Genomic DNA, 21,631 nt, shown 5'->3' with positions numbered 1-21,631 from the left:
TCTCTGATACTGATCAATTTTTTCAAGGATAAAAGCAATAATTTCTTCTCAGGATACATTGTACTTTAAGAAAGATAATATTTTTTTTTTTTTGCTAAACAGGCAGCACGAAATTTTGGAAAGTGTTAACCTTAGCAAGAGAAAGAGTTCATAATTAGCATGTCCACTCAGTATGCTATGAAAAAAAATCTCATAACAGTTGAGGAAAACTGGCTCCTCAGAAGTGGATAATGACTCATCAAAAAGTTCTCTTCAATGCAGAAACACATGCAGGAACAGAAAGGCACAATTTGACAAGGTGACTATTAGAATACATTGTTCCCTCCTCACTTCTTCAAAACACTGGAACAGACACAGAGCTTGTTATTAATACCATATTAACATAATTGTGACAATAAATGGGATCCTGGGCAGCAGCAATGTGACAGAGAAAATAACAGGAGGATCCTCACTGACACACTACCAGCCCATGAATGCCTTATTTAACAGTTTGCTCTCCTGCCCATCAGTTGCTCTTAGAGGTACTCTGAGGTGAGAATCCAATATTGCAATGCAAGGCCATGCATCAGAATTCTCAATCCATGAGGGAAGAAAGTAGAGGGCAATACATCCAGGTCTTGTTATTTACCTTGGTAGGAGCAGCTACCAATATTGCAAAAATGCCATCACTCTTGCAGCTACATGCAAGCGACTCACATGAGTACACATGTTGCCTTACTACACCTGAATCATTTAATAGGAAGCAAAAAATATACCACTACTACCCCTCCTAACAAATATATCACCTCAGGAGTTATCACTAGCACTGTTTTAAAGAAATTAAAAGCTTGAGGCTTTGAAAAATGTGGCTCTATAGATTCAACAGTTTATTGATGGTGTGACTGACATTCCTTACCAAATCATGTAAACAAGCATGAGAGATTTGATCTTTTCACTTCTGAAGGCATCCCAGCTGGGGTTTTCTCTTCTCAGTCTATCTATCATCCAGGCAACAGTGTGTGGCCCCAGAAGGCACAATAAATGCTAATGCACTTATCAAGGAATTCCCTTCTGCTCTTCTGTAGACAAGAAGCATAGGAAATAGAAGAGAAAAGGCACACAGTAAGCCACATTAACCAGCTTCAAAGCTGTTCTACTTGTGTGGCTGCATGCATTCAGGAGAAAGAACACACCACTTGCTCCCTTGCAAGGACTGATTTCCTCCAGCAGTTTGCCCAGTGATTGCCTTCTAGTATCTATGCTTAATCCCACAGATGCCTTTCTTTGGAGTTGCTGCCATTCTGTGAAGAATTAGTTCTGCTTAATAGCCCAACTGTTGCATGAGGAACATCCAGCACAGTTTTGCACTTTACAACATGAAGACAAGGATCAGAACACAAGCAGGATTTTGCAACAAAAGACACATCCCTTCACAACTAATCTAATCTGGCATCCAAAAAGAAAAAACCAAAAAAAAACCACAAAACAAACAAAACCAATCCACATGAATCAAAATAGAACATGAAAGATTGACTGCTATGATTCTAAAGTTCCTCAAAGAACAAGAAAAACTTAATAATCTCTCAGTGCAACACAGAAAAGACAACTTCAGCACTTTGCAACAAAAGTATGCAGCACTGGAATCATAAATCTGCCCCATTCTGACCAATCAATTTCACTGCAGAAGAAGGGTAAGACTTCTATTTATCGGTCTTGTGTCTCTATAAATAAATAAATGCTATTCTTGGCTAAAATAAAACTAGACCCTAAGCAGAATGCAAAGCCCACTCTTCACCTCACTCTGCCTAGCTCATCAATCAGAGGAAGCACCAGAGAGCACATCCCAGGCCAGGAGTGGGGCCCCACACATTCCTGTGCTGCACCACCCACCCTGCGCCTTCGCTCACATCTGGGGAAGGCAGGGGAAGGGGCTTCATTTCATACAGTGGCAAACTGACACCATCCCCATATGAATGAGTGTAAGCTGATATGGTGGTGCTGTTAAGTCTCCAGACTGTCAGAAATGCTATTCCTGAGAGATAGGAGCACTCTCCATTTTTTGCTTACAGTGTTTCAGAATCAGCATCCCAGGATGAAAGATCATTTCAATGCAAAACACTGAGCAGGGGTGTTGGGAATTCAAGCCCTTCAGCCCCCTCTCCAAATGTCAACATTTCCTCATTCCCACGGGGAAAGGAAAGAAGAAATGCCTCCACTCTCAAGGGCCAAATGCCTGCAGCTCATTTCCCTGTCACCAAATGCCCACTACTGCATTACACAGCACAGAGATCTCACCCAGGAAGTTTTTCAGCAGAGTAGTAACTAACAGTTAAAATCTGAATATCCTAAACTTTGAGAGCAGCAGGGAGAAAATCGGAAACAAACTTCACACAGGGAAAAAAAAAAAACAAAATGCAATAAAAGACATTGTCAGTACTACCTATTTAATGAAGCTACTTAAATCTTCAAATTAGATGTTTACCTAAAAAAATCTAGAGGTACAGGAGGGGGAAGTGTTTACAACTCTTGCAATTTTCATATTAAACAAATCAGAAGTGCAGCTTCCAGAAAAAATTATTTTGCCTTCAATGTCTTTAGAGGAAGGCACCTTGCTATGGCTATTGACTGCTTGGGTGGGACATGATTATTAGACTCTTGGATTTCCAGTTTGCCCAGTCATAGCACAACCAGCCAGCCATGTTCTACAAAGTAGGTAATATATCTAATTATTAGATTACATGTATTTTCCAATACACAATGACAACCCATTTTTTCTTTCCATGATTTTTTAAAGCTCATTGCTTGTCTCCAATTCAAGACCATGAATCAAAGCCAGAGGAGCACTGAGTGAAGTGTTATCAGGAGCCCAGAGAAGCTGGCATCCCCATCTCAGACATCCTACTCCAGCCTGGAACAAGCAAGTCCCAGGCAAGGAGACTGATCCCTGGAAAATGCAGCTGCTGGCAGAAGAGGAATATCACTCCATGAAAGAAGGCTGCCTATTCAACAGGTGTTTTACTTATCCCAGGTTTTTGACCCATATGTAGAGGTGTGTAACAGAGAAGTGTTAGCAAGGTTAGATTATCTCAGACTTCCATCTTCCCCTGTGCTCTTCAGGTAGTTAAGCCATTCATTTATCTTGCCAAAGAAAAAATTCTCCCTTCTCCCCCCCAAAACAGAGGGAGAGAAAAAGATACAACAGATCAAGCTTCACTGTATTTTCTCCTACATTATGCACTTGTTCTTCCATCAGCAGAAGTAAAATACCTTGGCCTGGAGCCAATCAGAAATCCCTCATAATACGTTCAATAAGCCAAACCAAAACAATACATAGCTTATGAGAGTGGGGAAAAGAAACTTGAAGGTCGTATTTCATCTGGTGCAGCTCATGGTGTTCATTCAGACAGAGGCAGAAGGTTAACTGGCAGGATCTGCTCTCTAATGCCTGTTATTTCCAGTGGAAGGAGCTAAGCAACGACGTGCTTTGCTCAGGACTTCATGAAGAGGACCAGCAAGGAAATCCTAATGCTAAGGAAACGCAACCCAGCTGGAGGGCAAATGGGAAGAGGAGCTGGCAACATTCTGAAGCTGAAACACACCTCCCTAGCACAATTCAAAGTTGGTTTTTTGGATGCATTAGCTGTAGAACTGAAAACATGATTCAAGCTTCATAATGCATGGAAATGCCTTCCTAGTTTTACAAAAAAGGGCATTCTAAACCAGCAGAGGAAAAACACCTCTCCTGAGAATTTAGAAAATGCTGAGTTTTTACAACAAACTATTATTTCAGGTGAAAACAGGTACTAGATAGAAAATTCAAGGTTCTACCCTCAGCTCTACCATCATCTGTGTTGTCTAGAAGAAAGTAATTTATTCATTTCACCCTGTTGAATTTATTTTCTTCTTACTTCTCTCTTCATCCAAAACAGAGGTAACATAACACAGTGACCTTTTACTTACTTGACACTTTCCCAGATTGCTCAAAACCGTATGAGAGGTAGTTAGGAACATTAATACTCATATAACATACACATTAAACCTAAGAGTGAGATTAATAGTAATTAATATTCTTAACTCTGTCATATCAACCAATCACAAAAATCTATGGATTTTATTGGCAGAAACACAGTGGGGTGGACAAATCACAGAAAGGATGGCGGAAACAACAAAAACCAAACAAAACAAAATAACCCTATTGCACTGATAGACTAGAAATTATCTGTCCCTCTACATGAGTTCTCCACTGCACTGATAAACTAAATCTCTCTTTGATTGAAAGCCGAATTAAAACAGAGCAATGCAGGAACTCTTCTGACCCAAAAGTAATCCACTCAATCATATAATGCATCCCCTTCCTTTTAGTAAAATGAATAGCCCTCCATAGAACCTTTTTCTTCCTTGACAAGTCCTTGACAGAAGAATGTGAATCTGGACAGTTAAATGAATCAATCACCAGCTGCTAGTCTAGGGCCAAGATGGTGAGCCGAGGGGCCTGCCAGAGTTCACTGACCACTGGGCAAAGCAGGACAAAGGCTTTGCCTCTATGAATAGTCTGCTCCTGGGATCCAAAGGTCACTTAGCTGCCTTGGAAACGGTCCCCTTTGGTTATTTAAAGTTCTCAGGCTATTCTGCCACAGATATTATTGTTTCAGGTGGTCACCATCTTTCCCCATCACAAGTTTGTGAAAGGCCAGGCAACCATTATTTAGACAAATGGAAGACAATGGTGAACACAGCAGCAACTAAATAGTGAGAAAATTAACAATTAAAGTAAATAAAAATAATGCTTTAAACTTCCCCATAACTCCAGCTTCTGAACAGACCTGTGAAAAACATTCTCAGAGAAATAAGGTCCCAGCACCCAAAGGTACAGATCCCCAAGAGGATTTAGATGTACACGTTGCATCAAAGGCAAGAGGTCTTGAATACTCCACTGCCTTTGAGATTCTTTATTTAAATGTATCGGGAAGAGCAACAAAATGAGAAAAAAAAAAAGAACAACAAAACAAGTATTGGAGCTTTTCTCTAGTCTTGACTGCAGGGCTGTATTACAAAAATCTGCCCTATGGCTCAGCATAAGACTTGTAGCCTAGCAAGGTGGTAGTCTAGGCTATGTGGGGGAGTAAATATTTGAGAGAAGAGACAGAGCAGATGAAAGAGGAGGTGAAACCCACAGGTGCCTACTCCTCCACAGCACTGGAGCCCACAAGTCCTGCCTGGCACCTCAAAAAAGCCCTTCTCCTCTGCACCAGCAATACACCTGATTTCACCTCAGTCAGATGACAGAAGGTGTAAATTTTGTACTGTCAAACAGCAAAGTGCATATATAAGCATACGTATGTATATATATATATATATACATATATATATAAATATTGCCTGAGGACTATTATTGTCAAGTTAAAGTTATTGCTAAATACATGCCCATATACCAGCCCATGTTTTGATTGAATCAGAAAGTTCTGACAAACTTACGTGTTTAAGAAGTTGCCACAAGACCCTCTGTTACAAATCTTTTTTCCATTTCATTCTGCCCATATAAAACTCTAATATTTTCAAGCATATTTATTTCATTTTTTAAAATTACATACATCATTAGATAAATCAAGCTAATCCCTAAATTTTACCACTCACACATTCAATTTATCTCTTACATGTGTATATTACACACATGGTGAAAATACCTTAGAAATTTCTCAGAAGTTGGAAAACTGAAGATATTACTGTTTATGTAACTGATTTGCTCTGTTTATAAACATGCTTAGGAAACAATACAAGTGCACAATCACACTTCCCCCATTATTCACAGCACCAAATGAATGGTGCTCACATACTGAGCATCTATTCAATATTTTGTTTTCTCCTCTCTGTTCAGTGTGTGGCCTCATTCCTTGTTTATTACACTGTGCTAAACACTGCCCTCAACTGAGTTACCAAGTTCCTTCTGACCTTCCCTACAGGGCTCTGCACTACAGCTCTTCACAAATGTTACTACATCCTCTTTCACAACACCTTGAGATTACATTTTATTATTACTTGAATTTTTCCATACTGTTTGGTATGGACAAATATTTGGATGGGGGACTGAAATAGTCACTAAATTTAGATATCCAAGACACAGCTCTGATCCTTCACAGCACTCCATGTGTTGCAATTATGGACAGCTCCTCCAGCTTGTTGCAGCTCCAGCTGACCAGACCTCAGAACCTTGTATAAAATATTGAGGTCATAAGAAATACGTAATCAAAGACTTCCCATGAAAACTGGGACAGGTGGACTAGTGTCACATATTGCAGAAGCTTCTGGCTGGAGCAGAAATGCATTTTTAATACTGTAAAGATCTCCAGACTAGTGATGCCTCGGGCATCACAAGGCATCACTAGGAGATTATTCTTTGTCTTTCTGAAGTTCCCAAGGGAAGTCCAGGCCTCCTGGGCCCACCTTCCATGTCCTGAAAGATCAGCTGCTCTGATGGGCACACTCTCTTGAGTCTGTCTTTGCCTCTGCCCAGTCCTCTTCCACTCTGAACTTGTACCCATGGCGACCTGCAAACGAGCCAAGCCCAGGTCCCCTCACTCCACAAGATTCTCCTCAGCACTCTCCTCTTCCCACCAGTACCCTTCCTGACCTCTAGACACATGAGGCCACTCACACCTCCACCTCACCCCCTTCCCCTCCCAAACTTCCTCTCCAGGTAATTAGAGCATTGTTTCCAGCCCTCGATGCCAGCTGGTTTCTCCAGGCAGTGTTAGATCACACTTCAGCTCCTCATTAATGCAGAACAGGAAAAAAAAAGCAGTTCTACATCTGTCCAGGACTGCTTAGAGGGAAAGCCCAGCTTGGTGCTCACAACAGGCTCATCACAAATATCACCTCCTGTCCTGAGCTAGTCAAACTGAGTAAAGATGTGTGAACATATGCTAAAATAAAATAATAAAAAAAAAAAGGTTCAGATTTTTCCTCAGAACATACAGAACAACCAATTCTAGTCACAGCAACAACAAAAGCTACTTCCAGTCACAAAGACCCCAACAAGTTCCATGTCTCTGTTCCCTAAGCAGACATATCCAAGCTGTCCTGGTAAAAAAAAAAAAAAAAAAAAAAAAATACAGAGAAAATACTTTCATCTTCAATTTGCTCTAGGGAACAGGATAAACAGTACTGATGAAATATACTGTCTTAGAAAAATTTAAAAATAGAGATTAATATTGACATGACAAATTCCTATCCAAAATGTTAACATGTCAGAAAATTACCAACCACAGTTCTACAATATAAACCTTTGGTAAATTTAAGATCAGACTGCCAATAGTCCCCTTGAAATAAGATCACCATTTGTAGACTGATTTCCACCCCTCCTCACCCAAGAATCATGATTAAAAGCATCAATTGGTTTCATCTCTACTATGCAAAAATAAAGTCTATCAGATTATTCTTTCTTGGGGCAGGTAGTGGGAAGAATTTATGCCTTCTTAGAAAATCTTGGAGTATTTTTCCCATTGATAGAACTCTAGGCTCTGCTTCTCCTTCAGAAACATCCTTGCTAAAAGGACTTAAAGCCAGACCATGCTAACAATTCAAACCTTTGTCACCTTACCTAGCATAAATATTTCAATTATTTTAATCAACACCTTGGTGAGGTTATCTTGACATTACTCTTTCATTACATGGTCAGAGCTCATCTACCAGTCAGCAGCTGCCAAAAAGAGAAGACAAGCTCTTCCCAGATAGACCCAAAGCCCTGCCCACCACTCCTGCCTACCCACCTCTAGCAAACTAATGGACTGATTAAACTTAACTTTATGTTTCACTGCAGTTTCTTTTGTTTAGTAACTTCATGTTTACATCATGAGTGGACTTGCATATCTAGCATACACCAAAAACGCCACAGGCTACTTACTAATAATGAAGGTCATTAAAGAAAATGTCAACATTATAAACATTCATCTAAACACAAAGCACAGATTTTGAACATGCTTTATTCTCTCAGTAGGATCTACTTCCAGGATCTCCTCTGGTGCACAAAGTATACACAGCTCTAAAAGGAAAGAAATACTGTTTCTAAACTATAGATAATAAAATTCTCCATGAAAAGTATTTATTCTGTTCTAAAAAGTGACCATTTTCAATAAAATCTACTACCATGTGCTCCATAATGATACCTATTTGCAGATTAGATATGTTGCCTTTCATGTATAGAGTTTCCTGCAGCTATTTCATGATAGATAATGTAAGGGTTCCTTCAGTATGTACAGATTTTTTTATTATTATTGTGTATTCATCTTAAATAAATCCATGCAAAACCAGTAATTATATTGAGGGGGGAAGGGAGGATAAAGCCCTGTTTAGATTTCAGGGATTCACCATCTGAAAGCTTTTATTCTTCCACAGTGAAGGAAAGTTATGACCTTTGACATGTGGCCATGGTGCCAAAGAAACTGCTCATAAATGTGTGTCAGTAAAGAAGCAGAAATCAATAAATTCATTTAATCCAGTGAACTATTATGTAGTGAGACACAATATGTTTTCAAGAGCCAACTGCTCTACTCTTTCTCTAAAAAGACAAAAAGTTTATGTAATGGACTTTTTGGATATTCAATTTTTTGATTGTATCTTAGACCCTTTAATAAACGTTTTGGTCAGTTATGGCACAATTTGTTAGTCCACTCATTTCTGCCTGAAAGATCCCTGATAGAGCTGGATTCAGGTAGCACAAGAGGAGCACTAGAAGGCAGGAGGATATCCTATTAACTACCTCTACCACTACCAGAGATAGTGATCCCACAGGAATCAAACACTGGCAGGTGTTAAAAGTGTGCATTTTTTTCCACAGTGGGTGCTCAAGAGCAGAAAATAAAAGAAATATTGTTCATCATTCCAAACAAAGGAATTTCAAAAGACAACACAAAGCACTATTATAAAGGCTTTCAGCAATGCATTTGGTCACCTACCAAACACTGTGAGAATCAGCAGTAAGCAACACTGGGTAAAGATTATGACCATTAAAAACAAGTACTAACTGCCACGTGTTGGGAATGTCACAAACCTCCCATCAACACTACCAAGAATTCCACAGTTAATTTCTTGTACACTGTGGGATAAAACTGAGCTGCCTCCCTGGCACAGACTGGCTGAACTAATAAAAGCAGGATCCACTTTCAACCTCTATTGAAGATCAATGCTAAATCTGCTTACAAACTGTGGGCTACAGGGGTGTTTGCATAAATAAGCATTAAAAGCAAGAGGGGAAAAAAGAGCTGGTCATATGCTCACTTAGGCTTTCGGACAGGAGGTGGGGGGAGGAAGTTTCACCCTTGTAATTTGGGACATGCTAGGTACAAAGTTTCTCCTCAGGCAAAATGACAGAGCCGTGCCAGAACTCCCAGAGAATATTTCCAGTTAACATCAATTTACCGGATGTCACAGACAAGTTTAATGAACAAAATGATAAATGTCTGTCATTGGCTTCATAAAGTCAACGAATTCTCATTACAAAGAACATACATAATGCACAGCTCTGCCTGAGGCACATGTTACAGTTATTAGAGGCTTACTAGAGATCTTGATGTGGACAGTGAAACAGTAATTTAATCATTTACCCTAGTTAATTTGCTGATAAGTCATCTAAGCAATTTATTAATACGTTCAAGATTGTACAAACAGGAGTAAGCATTGAAAATTCGTCTACATGTTCAAAGACCTTAATTTTAAGGTTTCTTTGAAAAGATAATGGGTTATTTGAAAACTTCCAGTTGTAACAAGTTGGAAAGCAAAAAACAATACTGTGTAACACTGACATGGTTTTATTGTACATTATGGCTACTAAAACAGCTTTTTCTTAATAAAAATTATTATCTGATATTAAGTGACAGGCAAACCATCTGAAACAAGGTATTTTACTTCTGTAGAATCATTTTTACCTCATCTAAATTTGGGGTCAAAACTGACCTCAAAGTATCTTATGACACTTCCTCCTCTGCCACAGCTGTGAAAATAAGCTCCTCTGGAAAACAGCACCTCCTTCCAGGCACCAGAAAGGAACAAGGAAGGAGGGTCAACCAGAAGCAGTTTTGCAGATCCAAAGCAATGATGCACATACATGACAACTTATAAGAAAAAAGTAAAAAAAAAAAAAAAAAAACCACAAAAAACAAAACAAACAAACAAACAAAAAAAAAAGAAAAAATAAAAACTAACTAAATGCAGAAAAATCAGCCTGCATGTGACGTGAGAGAAGAAAGAGACATGGGTGAGAACACAAATTATGAGAAAAATTTCAATGTTAGAACAGATCAGCAAATCAATGAAAAGCTTTGCTATTTGCTATGTTTTCCTCTGTGTTTTCCTCTCCATTTTAAGGTGTAGAGGAAGTGTCTTGATACAGCTTAAAAGAGCAGACAAACCCACTTTGTAAAATATGGTGATACAGACATGCTGATAGATAACTGTTATGATTTTAGAGGGAGAAGACAGAGCATTGCTACTTCACATTCTGCAAAGGCTGAGATGTAACCTGGTTTTCTAAACTTGCTTTAACTTGCTTGGACTTTAATCTGAAATGGCTCAAAGTAGAGCCAAGAAAACCCCAGGAATGATGAAGGTTTCACACAAGAAATTCTGGTCTACTGCAATGAGAACAAACAATGTAATCAATCAATGAGATCAGGATTATTATCTGAAGACACTAAAAATCAAAATTGAAAATATAAAGATGCTTCTGTTCACAGGATCCTCTCCAGTTTCCAACATTAATTCATCGCTATACACAAGATGCACACCACAAGCTGTAAAGATTTATTAAAACTTTCCCCCCAGCTATGTATTAAAAGAACACCTGATGACATGTTTAATGCTTGTAATAACTTACCTCTTATTACCTCTTGTAATAAAGTACCTCTTATGCCTGGTCAATCAGTAATTATTTCTTTTAAAACTCTCTCTCATCAGCAAATCATTTCAAAATTGAAGTACTGCACCTCAGAGCTAAAGAGCAAATTTTTAACACACTTCTAAGCCAAGGTAAATTATTGCTATGATTCAATTCTAAATCATAATCTTAGCATGTTCTGAGGCTAGAGGACTACAACAAGGTAAGTTTTGCTGCTTTGTCATCAATTCAGAGTAGCTTGCAGCAGACTTTTCTCCTTTCTAGAACACTGTGTTTGCTCCACCTAAAGCTGCAATTCCTGAAGTCTCACACCCAAGTGTTGTCACCCAAGCCACCATCTACATAAAAGATGTGCTTGGCAAAGACGCTCCACATCAGAAGGCCGATACAGTGAATTGAAATGTTTGAGATAAAACCCATCTGACCACCAGCCCCCAATATCAGTCAGTACACAGGAAGTTTTCTTCCTGAGATTCTGTAGATGGGAAAATATATCAATGACCTTCTCTGGAGTTGGCTTCATGCTTTTCACGACACATTTCTGTCGCTATTCTGAAACAACAACCATCTTACTCCTCACTGTCCAGGAGAACTGTACCAGGACTCTGGTGGCAGACAGTGCTTTCAAACACGGTTTTTCTCCAAGGCAGAGGTTTCATTTGCCCAGCAGAATTCTACCATTGAAAAAATTGGTAAAATACAAGTCAAAATGTAGATGTGGAGTCTTGAGAGGAAGAGAGTTGATTGTCATTTTCTGTTTTGTGTTCCAGGAATCTTTTCTTTCCTCAGAGCTTTGCCCACATGCAGAACTTTCAAATAATTTATGAGAATAAGGGTGTATTCTTACCACTTCAATCAGAAGAGGAAGTCAATTAAAACAGTTATAAATGCAAGAGTCATGACTACAGAAGGTTAAACAACTCCACTCTTTGCTGACTTTCTTCCTCCCCAGTAACCCTGCCAGAGATGGCAAAGTAGTGTCTTGGTACATTGCAACTTTTGCCTCAAATTATTAAATCCTGATAAAAGCTTTGGATATAAAGCTTGTTGTCAGCATTCCTATGTCTTTTATAACAAGTTCATTTTCAATATTTCGTTTCTCACATTACATTCCACTGCTCTGACATCCAGTAAACATACTGGCTATTACTTACTGAATACTTTTGCTAGAATGTTCAGCTAGAAGCAAACTTGCTCAGGCTTCGCTACCAAATAATTTACAGTTTTCTCACCAGCCAAAGTCAGAAGAGACCCTGACCACATTGGGAGTTGTAAAAGTTATTTAGTGTAATAGTGGCACAGAAAAACTCAGGAGCCGTGAAATTTTTACCCCATAAAATACAAATATTACACATTCTGTCCTTGTTGGGTTTTGATAATAAGAATCTAAGTGAACTTCAGGAGCAGACCAGTCTGCCTTTGAGGAAATGATACCAAAATTCTATTTCCCTACATTGCAGATGATCTAACATGTCAGAAATCTTTACCAGAACTACAAGAGATGGGCACTTGAGAAACAGGCACTTTAAACAGGGCCTTGAGATGTTAACTGTATTATCCAGATGCAACTTAGTTTATCTTGTCTTTGTTAAAAACAACAACAACAACAAAAAAAAAAAAAACTCCCACTCACCTAAGACCAAATTTGATTTCATTAAAAAAAACCAACAAAACCAACAGAATTATTATTGAGAGTTATGAAACAAAAGCAGCAGGAAAAAAACTGTCTAGTAATGCTTATTTATATTTTCCTCTGATAAATTAGGAAGGCCATCTCCCTCCAAAGATTTTACACACAGAAAAAATAGAGGAGTCTACAATAATTCCATATACTAAGGCAAAAGGAAACTAGCCATACTCAGGTGGTTCCACAGACATCTCTTCCCTAAGTGTTTATGTCTTTAAAAAGTAACCATTTAATCCATACTACCAAAAATTGTTTCCACTACAGATGCAGGTTTTGGAAGGCTGACAGATGGATTTCAAACTCCCAACACAAATGATCTGGAGCAATTTTTTTTTCCCACCTCTAACTCAATTGCTGAGACAATCAAGTTTAAAATGTAGACATTGCTTAAAATGCTGCTGCTTAAAAGCCACCTAGAGGTTGACCTTAGTAACTAATGTTGACCATACAACCCACATTTACTCAACAAAATGTGGAGTCTTGACATTGTTGATTACTTTTTCACTTAGGTGGTGATTACCAGTTATAAAGACTGGAAGTAATCAATCCCAATTTAACAGCTGGGCCTATTGATGAAACAAAAACAAAAAAAATGCAAAACTAAATAAAGATTACGTCCACAATTTTGGAGATAAAGTGTGGAAAAAACACAAAATGCTGAGGAAAACAAACAAATACTAGGAAAAGTTTGCCCAACAATGGGCATGACCATATTTCTGTAGGAAAACGCTTAGTAACTTTTAAATTCTTCCTCCAAGATTCTCTTTTGTCATTGTCTTAAATTGTTCTGCACACCATCAATAGCCACAGCTGTTAAATTGTGAAGACGTGACAACAAGTCTCTAGGCAAACAACTGCTCAGAGTGAGATCCTTTTCTTTAGGATAATCAGAGCTGGCTGACAAAAGGGGGCCTTACTGAATGCCCTTTCAACAATTTCTACACCAAGAAATGCAGAGAAAAAGGGAGGGGGAAGAAAGAGAGCAGTGGGGGGGAGCACCACACTGCAGGAACAGAACAGCATCTTTTGCTGCCATGCATTGCTTTGCAAGGAGGAGAGGAATCTCCATAGGTTTGTGCACACAGCACACACACAGCTTGCACCAGGTGAGGAGTGAGTGCTTTTGGCTACAGCTCTGAACAGCATCTAACACAGCACCATGGCTTCCTTCAGCATTTCTCATGTAGGTGAAGGTTTTATTAGCTACAGAGTGCACTGCCAAAAAGATTGAGCATTCTTTAAAAAAAGTAAAAACTTTATACATTGTAAAGTTATGCTGATAAAAACTAGTAAATAAACCCTAACAGCTTTGGTCTGACTAGCTAGGAAGAAAAGCAAGGGCATGGAAGGCCTCAGTCTGGCATTAGGCTTGTCACAAATTTGAAACTGAGGTGTTCAGGAAACCCATAAAAAGCTTACCTCTCAAGTGACGTGGCAGTGGAAACAAACACTGTTCATGTGCACTAAGCAAAGTTCTATACAATTTTTTAATCCTAGTGACCATATAAAAGCCCATTCCTCATTCTGTGGAAGAGCTCTTACAAGTGCAGCCCAGTCACTGTTGAAAAAGGAGGGAATGCCCCGGTACCACCACCAAAAAAAAAAAAAAATTAAAAAAAAAATAAATTAAAAAAAAAAAAAACTAATGGTTATGTCTTAAAAGGATGCTGATAACTGTCTTCTGTCAAGGTGCTGCAAGACTTCAGGTCAAAAGATGCCTGAGGAGTTGTAGAGGAAAATATCACAATAAAAAGGGTTAACATGATAGTATTTCCCAGCTGTCTTATTTCTTCAGAATATCTCAGTTAAGGAACAAAACTCTTACTGTTCTTCATTGCTATCAACTGACATTGCTGACTAAGACATTGGAACCTCATCCTCCTGCATAAAAACACTGGAATTTAAATGCACTAATAATCAGACATGTGCGCTCTCAGCTTAGAAACAAATTTTCCTCTCAGGATATTCAATCAACTAATCAAAGCAACAGCAGTAAGGCAGAACTTGTCAAAACCCAGACCACCAGGTTCCTCGAGCTGTCTGTAACCACACCAGTTCTACAGCATTAAGGCTTTGCTCTTTCAATACAACACTATTGCCTACAGCTGCCATCTGCCATTTCACTTCCACCTCAGTCCAAAACCACTTCTGCCCCCTAACACCTCCCTTCTTTCTCACAATTTGTACCTCTCTCCATTGCTATTTAAAATAATTAAACATAACTTTGAGTTCTATATGCACTTGGAAGACACCTGAAATGACAGATTCTGTGGAAAGCATAAACTATATTGACAGACCACAGCTATAACAAAATTTTTAAGGCAATAGGCAAGATTCTTATTAAAAATCAGTAGCAGAGGAGCAAAAGTCTTGCCTACACGTTTCACAAAGGCGCTAGTTTGATGAGTGTAACTTCATTAACCTTCCCCTATCCCCAGTAAGTCTTTCCACGTCCACTTCAGTCCTCTCAGTTACACCAGTGCAATCACTGAGTGGCTCCAAGACAAACCATATCAGAGAACTGACTTGGGTTAAACACCATTTTTTGTTTTAATTCTATTATTTTAACCCAGACCAGTTCCCTGTTCAGTTAGCTACACATGCAGCTGTGCCCACACAAGGAACAGCACAATGCCAAAATGGGAACAAACGGCTGGAACTGCTAAGGAAACGTGATTGTCACAGTACAGAAAGAGGCTCAGCTGGATGCACTCTTCAGTGCAAATATTCAGTGCAAATGCACTATTCAGAGCAAAACATGCTATTAGGCTACCAAAACATAAATATGGCCAATTATTGTCAGGACAGTGGGATCTGAAGTCACATCACTGCTTCAGCAGGTAAGCATAGTTATGAATTCCCCACCAAGTACAGCCTGCTCTGTGTAAAGGCATTCCAGAAGCTGCAGTGCAGTGGGCACACACAGTTTCCCTCCAGCAGCATGTTCCCAGAAACCTGCTTGCATCACCTTTCACTCTTGGGAAATGCAGAAGCCTGTACAAGAAGAATTAGGCTTACATTTCTTCTAATTCACAAGCATTAAAATTAATTCAGCCAAGTTACAAGAGGAGAAAGGGTTAACCAGGAATGCTGTTTATGTATCATCCAACCATTTCAAGACTTCAATTTCTACTTTTTGTGAAAAGGACATAAACAGTGAGCGACCTATCCAATCACTCCCCAGTGCCCATGTTACCAGCTTCAGAATATTTACTTTCCCCATTTCTCCTGAATAATATTTTATTGGAAGTTTAGCTTTATTTTTAGACAGAGTCTTAGTTAACTAAGTGGTTGAATAATCAAAATTTTAAAGTGCAGGAAAACAAAAATCTCAGCTTGTTTTCTTTTGATTGATTCAAAGTTGTACCAAAAGGACTTTCTCTGGTGTCTACGTTCCCTTTATATTCTGTTTAAAGAGATTTCTCTCAGTAGCAGTGGCAAAAGTTGAATTTTGAGTAAGTCATGCTTTTAAGTAGCACCATTTTCCCCTCACAAAGAAGCAGACAGGACCTCCTCCTTTGCCCCCACATCAATCAGCCAGCTTTGGAAGTAACTACAAGCATGTACTGAAACTAATATTTAGTTTTACCTAAGCACTACCTCAGCACCAGAGTTTCCTTCTAAAAAAGTAGGGGGATCTCACCAAAAAAAAAGCCCTAAATTAGTCAAATTCTTTTGTGCATGGATGAACAACAGGAAAGCAAAGCCTTGGGGCCTCTGGGGAGGAACCCTGTCCCTGCAGACCTACTCTGATGTGCTCGGGAGATAAGGCTCCATAGTGACACTTAAGGAAAGGCCTGCTCACATTTGAATTTCTGCATTCCTCAAGAACAATTCATGGCAATCACTAACTTTGCAGAGGAGCTACATGAAAGCTTTGGCCAATGAATGAGGGTCATCTGCTCTTTATCACAAGGGTAAACCTCATCCTGGCCAGTTTCTAACCTTTTAACCCTGTGAATTCTTAATTTGCACATGAATAATGGAATTCTTGCCAAGAGTGCAACCTTCAGCTTCCAGTTTCTAACTTTAGAAACCAAGACCTGATCTCTTTGTGTGTTCAGATCTTAAACTCTTGGACAGATTAAAGTTTTTGATTTCCAAATGCAACACTAAACATTACAATTCTGAAGCAAAAGATAAGCTTATTGGCAAAACCTCTGACCAGGCAAAGTAAAAGAACATCCTCACACCCTGCTGCTACCAGTAACTGAAGAGAGCATTTGCTTTTTTCCTCCAAAGAAAGAATGCCCATTTAATGCCTATTCTCCACCTGTTTAATATGTATAGTTCTTTCTGTATCCTGACGACAAGGTAATTTGCCTTTGCAGCAACCGACAACTTTTTCTAAAAAGAAAAATTGTAAGACTACAAAATCTCCCCAAAAGACCTTCATTTATTTCACTTTAAATGTCTGCAAAGTTCAATCAGTTCATGAGAGCAGGCAGAAACACTGTGAAAATGAGAGAAAACTAATTTTGCACGTGTTTTATGGGCTCCAAATTATCACAATACAAATTATTGCCCAATTTCACAGCTTTACAGTAAAGATGACATTCTGAAACAGGTCAGATTGCTGCATGACTAAAGGGAAGAGACTCTACATAGGATAACTTCATGTTTGGCCACTAGTTAACCACTTAATCGCTAAGTCAACACCTACTGTGATCATTATGGATCCACTATCTCTTCCAGTTTTCTCCAGCAGCCATAGAAAGCCTTTCAAGTATTGAAACAAGAAAAAGAAACCTTTTCTCACAATCATACAGAGAAGGGGAGGGTGGAAAAAAAAAAAAAGGCTGCAAAATAAGAATCACTCCACAGCAAAAATCTGTTGGTTCACAAGACTTCCTTGGTGAAAATCAGCATAATTAAACCACCTTTCTGATGAAATAATGTGCATGTGAGAAACAAATATTTACAGAAATTCAGTATTGTCTGAATAAAATCAAATACTACAATTGCATTACCGTGCTATTCTACTATAGTGCTCTGTACTATTCCAGAAGTTCTCTGGTATTAAGCATAGAGCTCATTCTTCAATGTCTCCAATTTAAAGTAGCCCTGAATTTTCAAGTCCTACCCAGAGAATCCATCAGCCACTGCTTAGCTTTATGTTGGTTAACAACAACAAAAAAAATCCTATCCTCTTTAGGGGGGTTTTCTTGTCTAATTTTTAATCATGCTGACATTCTGAAACTTAGTGAGGTTAAATGTTAAAAATTTTATTTCTTTGTTTTTCACCATCTTACCAAAAGCACCCACTAATTACTTAGTCTCTCAATCCTGGATGTGAGCAAGATAAAAAGTAATATGTAGGCAGATTTTTGAAATTGAGACTTCAGAGTTTCACATTCTTACAGCATGTGAAAACTCAGTACTCACTTGGAGCCACCTGCTTCCAGGACGGTTTTGAACCACCCAGTGCTCTGGCTCACTGAACAAGGTTTTTCACAGCTTCCTGGGGGATCTCGTGGACAGTATTTAGAATCAGATCAGAAGCACACAGAAAAAAACTAACAAATGTTAGCATTCACACATTTTTTAATGTAAGCTAATATAACAATTTCATTAACTATTTCAGATTGAATTTAGTAAAAGCTGCAACTTAGAATTAATGTCAGGTTTTCACAGAGGTACCAGCCCCAGTTTTATTCAACTTGCTACTAAGAACAGGGTCGAAGAGGTCATAGGAAGTCTTTTCCTATTAGATTAAGTTCATCAGTTAAGTCCCATTATAGAGGGAACATGAGAAGACTACATAAACTGTGTACTCTCTAAGTTATACTTTCTTTGAAATGAAAGTTTTCTTTACTTTGCCAAAATTTACTTTTCTTTGAAAAGTGCATTCCCATGTACTTTTAGGAAGCAAAGGGAGATCATGTTGTAGTGTAGTGTAGTGGCAAAGCTCTGCTCTGCCATGGAAAAAAGCACAGCATTCCGTTCCTCACATACATCTCTTGCTCAATGTTTAAAGATGATAGGAAAATGGAGGGCAACAAACACCCGGGGTCAGTCTGTTAAAGCCATAAAGGCACTTAGACACAGCTATTTCCTTCACCATTTACCCAGCAGCAGAGTCACTCCAGAAATGCAACTCTCCCTTCCCAGTGAAACCACATAACAGGTCCTTATGGGAGGTCCCAGAGGAACCAAAAGGGACAGCACCCACATCTGCTTGGCTGAACACATCAGAAAAGCAAGGCCTTACAGTTGCCCAGAAAATGTTTCCCCCCCTTTCCTCTCCCAGAGATAGACATCTACATTAATCATTTCCCCTGCTCCAAGATGGCACAACACAACTTCAAGCTACAGAACAAGGAATTTCTTTTTTTTTTTTTTAATCAGATCTGTAGATAACCCTTGCAAGGCTGCTAGAACAGCACGTGGGAAACAAGACCCAGGATTTATGCAGCCAGCATGACTCTGCATCACTATCTGCTCCAGAGACCATAAGCCACCCACACAAGGCACCACTGCCCAAGAGGTCTCACAGGTGTCTGTGCCTCTTCTGCCACATCAGGGACTGAAAAAGGGACCACCACCAGTTTTTTCCATAATCTTTATACATTTAAAAATAAAGAAACGTTCTCTAGAATTACTCTATAATTTTGCACTTCACCTTTTCAGGTACACAATCAAAACTATAGGTCGTTGTGTGCTATTCAGGGAGTTGCTCTCACAAACTCAGGAATAGATTGATAAACAAGAGCTGGGACTTACTTGCTAGTGTGAGATGACTTTTTTGACTGAGAATGGCCCCATGTTTGTTCAGAGCTAAGCACTGGTAAAATCCTTCATCAGACAATTCTCCTTTCTTTCCTTCTACCTCACTGATATACAACGAGCCATTGGATAAAGTGTAGATCCGTTCATTTTCAGACACTTTGCCTCCGTTTTTCAGCCATGTAATAGTTATAGGAGCTTCACCACGGGCTTGGCAGTCTAAAACCACCGGATCCTTCCTTGACACAGTAACGTCCTGAGGTTCTTTCAAAAAAAACAGTTCACTAAAGCACCACACTCCTAAGAGAAAAGAAAAAAAAAAAAAAAAAGAAAGAAAAAAAAAGGGTTTTTTGGTTTTTTTTGTTTGTTTGTTTTGTTTTGTTTTGTTTTTTGCCTAAGGACAGACATGTAAACAGAGACATGCAAGTTACCACGCGCACTGTGAGCTGCGAGTCATGCCGCGGAACCCACAGCACGAGGTGAAGCCATCGCTATCACACGCGCTCCGAGCGCTCCCAGCTCCGGCAACTCTGGGAAAACTTGGTACTGACTCCAAGCGGCGCGAAGCCCCCGGGCTGTTAAAGGCAAAGAGCCAGAGAACCAGCGCCTTCCACACCGAACCGGGCACCGCCACGGCACGGGCGGGGGGCGCGGTGATGCCGGGGCGGCCACACAGGTGCGACCGCTCCGCCCGTCCCGCTCGCTAATTTTACAAGCCTGCCAAAGCAGCCGGAGTGGGGCGCGTCGTAAAAAGGCTGATTTTACAAGGAATCGTTAGCGAAAACCTCTCAGCAGAGCGCGGAGGGGCCGCGCACCGCCCAAGCCCCTCACGCCCCCCCGCCCCGCCGCGGCGCGAACAAAGCGCGGAGCCGCCGCCGGTTCCCGCTCCCTCCCGCCGGTCCCGCCGGTGCCGGATAAACAAAGCCACGTGCGGCGGGCGCAGCGGGGCCGGGCGCGGGCGGACAATGGGCGCGGGCCGGCCGGACTCACCTGGCAGCGGGAGCAGCAGCAGCAGCGCCCGCAGCAGCGGCCGGCGGCGGAGCGGCGCCATTCAGCGGGACGCGGCTGGCATGCCCCGCCGGCCGCTCCACAGACCGGTCAGCGGGCGAGGGGAGGAGACTGCGGACGGACGGAGCGGCCCCGGCGCGCCCGTCCCGGCCCTACTCTCTGCATCTCGTCTCCATTGGCCTTTGGGGAGAAGAGGGGCGAGGGGCAGGGCCGGCCGGAGGAGGGAGGGACGCGGCTGGACGGGGCGGGCCGCAGGGCGGGGGTCGCGGCGGACAATGCGGCGGGGCCGGCCGCCAGCACGAGGGGCCGCGGGCGGCGGCGCCGAATGGGCCGAGCCCGGCCCCGCGGCCGCGGCCCCTCCGCGCGGCACCGGGACCCGACGGCAGCTCCGCCGACCCCCGAGCCGGGCGGCTGAGCCTTCCAGCCGCGGCTGGAGCTGCCGGCCATGCCTTCCCCCGGGACGCCGGGCTCCCCCCAGCACCGCACGGCTCACCGGCGTGGCGAGCATCGGCAACACGTGCGCTGGACCTGGCGCGGCGTTACCGAAGGGCTGTGCCAGAGCTCCCCGCCCGAAGCACCGAACCAAAGGAGGTGCTGAGCACTGGACCCTGCACCGCCCAGCGCAGGTGCAGAAGTGTCCAGGTGTGACAGAGCATCCTCACATCCAGATAAAACCGGCCTTCCCACACATGCACACAAATGTTTGACTTGAGGACGGACGTTGATCAGAAATAATAAGCCAATTTTGTTAGTAGCTCTCACTGAGCCCATCCTACAGCACCAAGAAAACCACTTCCAGCAGGCCACATGGGACAGTGCTGCACTGTCGAGGATGAGCTGCCCTTTACTTACATCCTGAGAAAACAGCATTAAGTTTACATTTGTCTCCAACTGGCTTGCAAAAATGCAACTTAAACAGAAAACATGGCTTCAGAATTTATGCCATCAGCACCCTCTGGATAATGTGTACAGGAGATAACATCAAATGCTGCCACTATCATTTAAGCTTTTAGTTCCACCCCTGATTTTACTCCATGCTTGCAGCCAGCAATTTCTAGTATCTTCTTTTTGTCTGTTCAGATTTCTGGTTTCTAAAGTTACAGTGTAGGAAGGCATCTTCTTACTCAGCAGATTTGCCTTATGTTTGCATTCATTGTGAGAGCTGCTGACTTCAGTGACAGGCAAGTTTTTACTGCTTTTTGTCCCTGCCAGCACTGCAAAGCTCACAGAGCTGAGAGCTGGCAGCCAAACCAGTCCCTTCTGCTGCATCATCACCGGGACTGGCTACAGCCTGAGTCAGTGACTCCTCTGAAAGTCTTCAGGAGAAAATCAGAACTAGCTAA

At 41.1% G+C, this 21,631-nt stretch overlaps 1 protein-coding gene across 1 annotated transcript in view; it reads right to left on the bottom strand.

The window, feature by feature from the left end:
• The window catches only part of PRTG (protogenin), a 76,900-nt gene extending 56,548 nt beyond the window's left edge, over window positions 1-20,352 (bottom strand). The window contains 2 exon segments of the mRNA XM_021537397.2: window positions 19,278-19,580; window positions 20,271-20,352. Coding sequence (XP_021393072.1) covers window positions 19,278-19,580; window positions 20,271-20,352 — 385 coding nt within the window.
• Window positions 20,353-21,631: the final 1,279 nt, after the last annotated feature.

The sequence above is a fragment of the Lonchura striata genome, chromosome 11 (assembly GCF_046129695.1).
Source record: "Lonchura striata isolate bLonStr1 chromosome 11, bLonStr1.mat, whole genome shotgun sequence".
NCBI lineage: Eukaryota > Metazoa > Chordata > Aves > Passeriformes > Estrildidae > Lonchura > Lonchura striata.
This window is presented reverse-complemented; position numbering and strand designations above follow the sequence as displayed.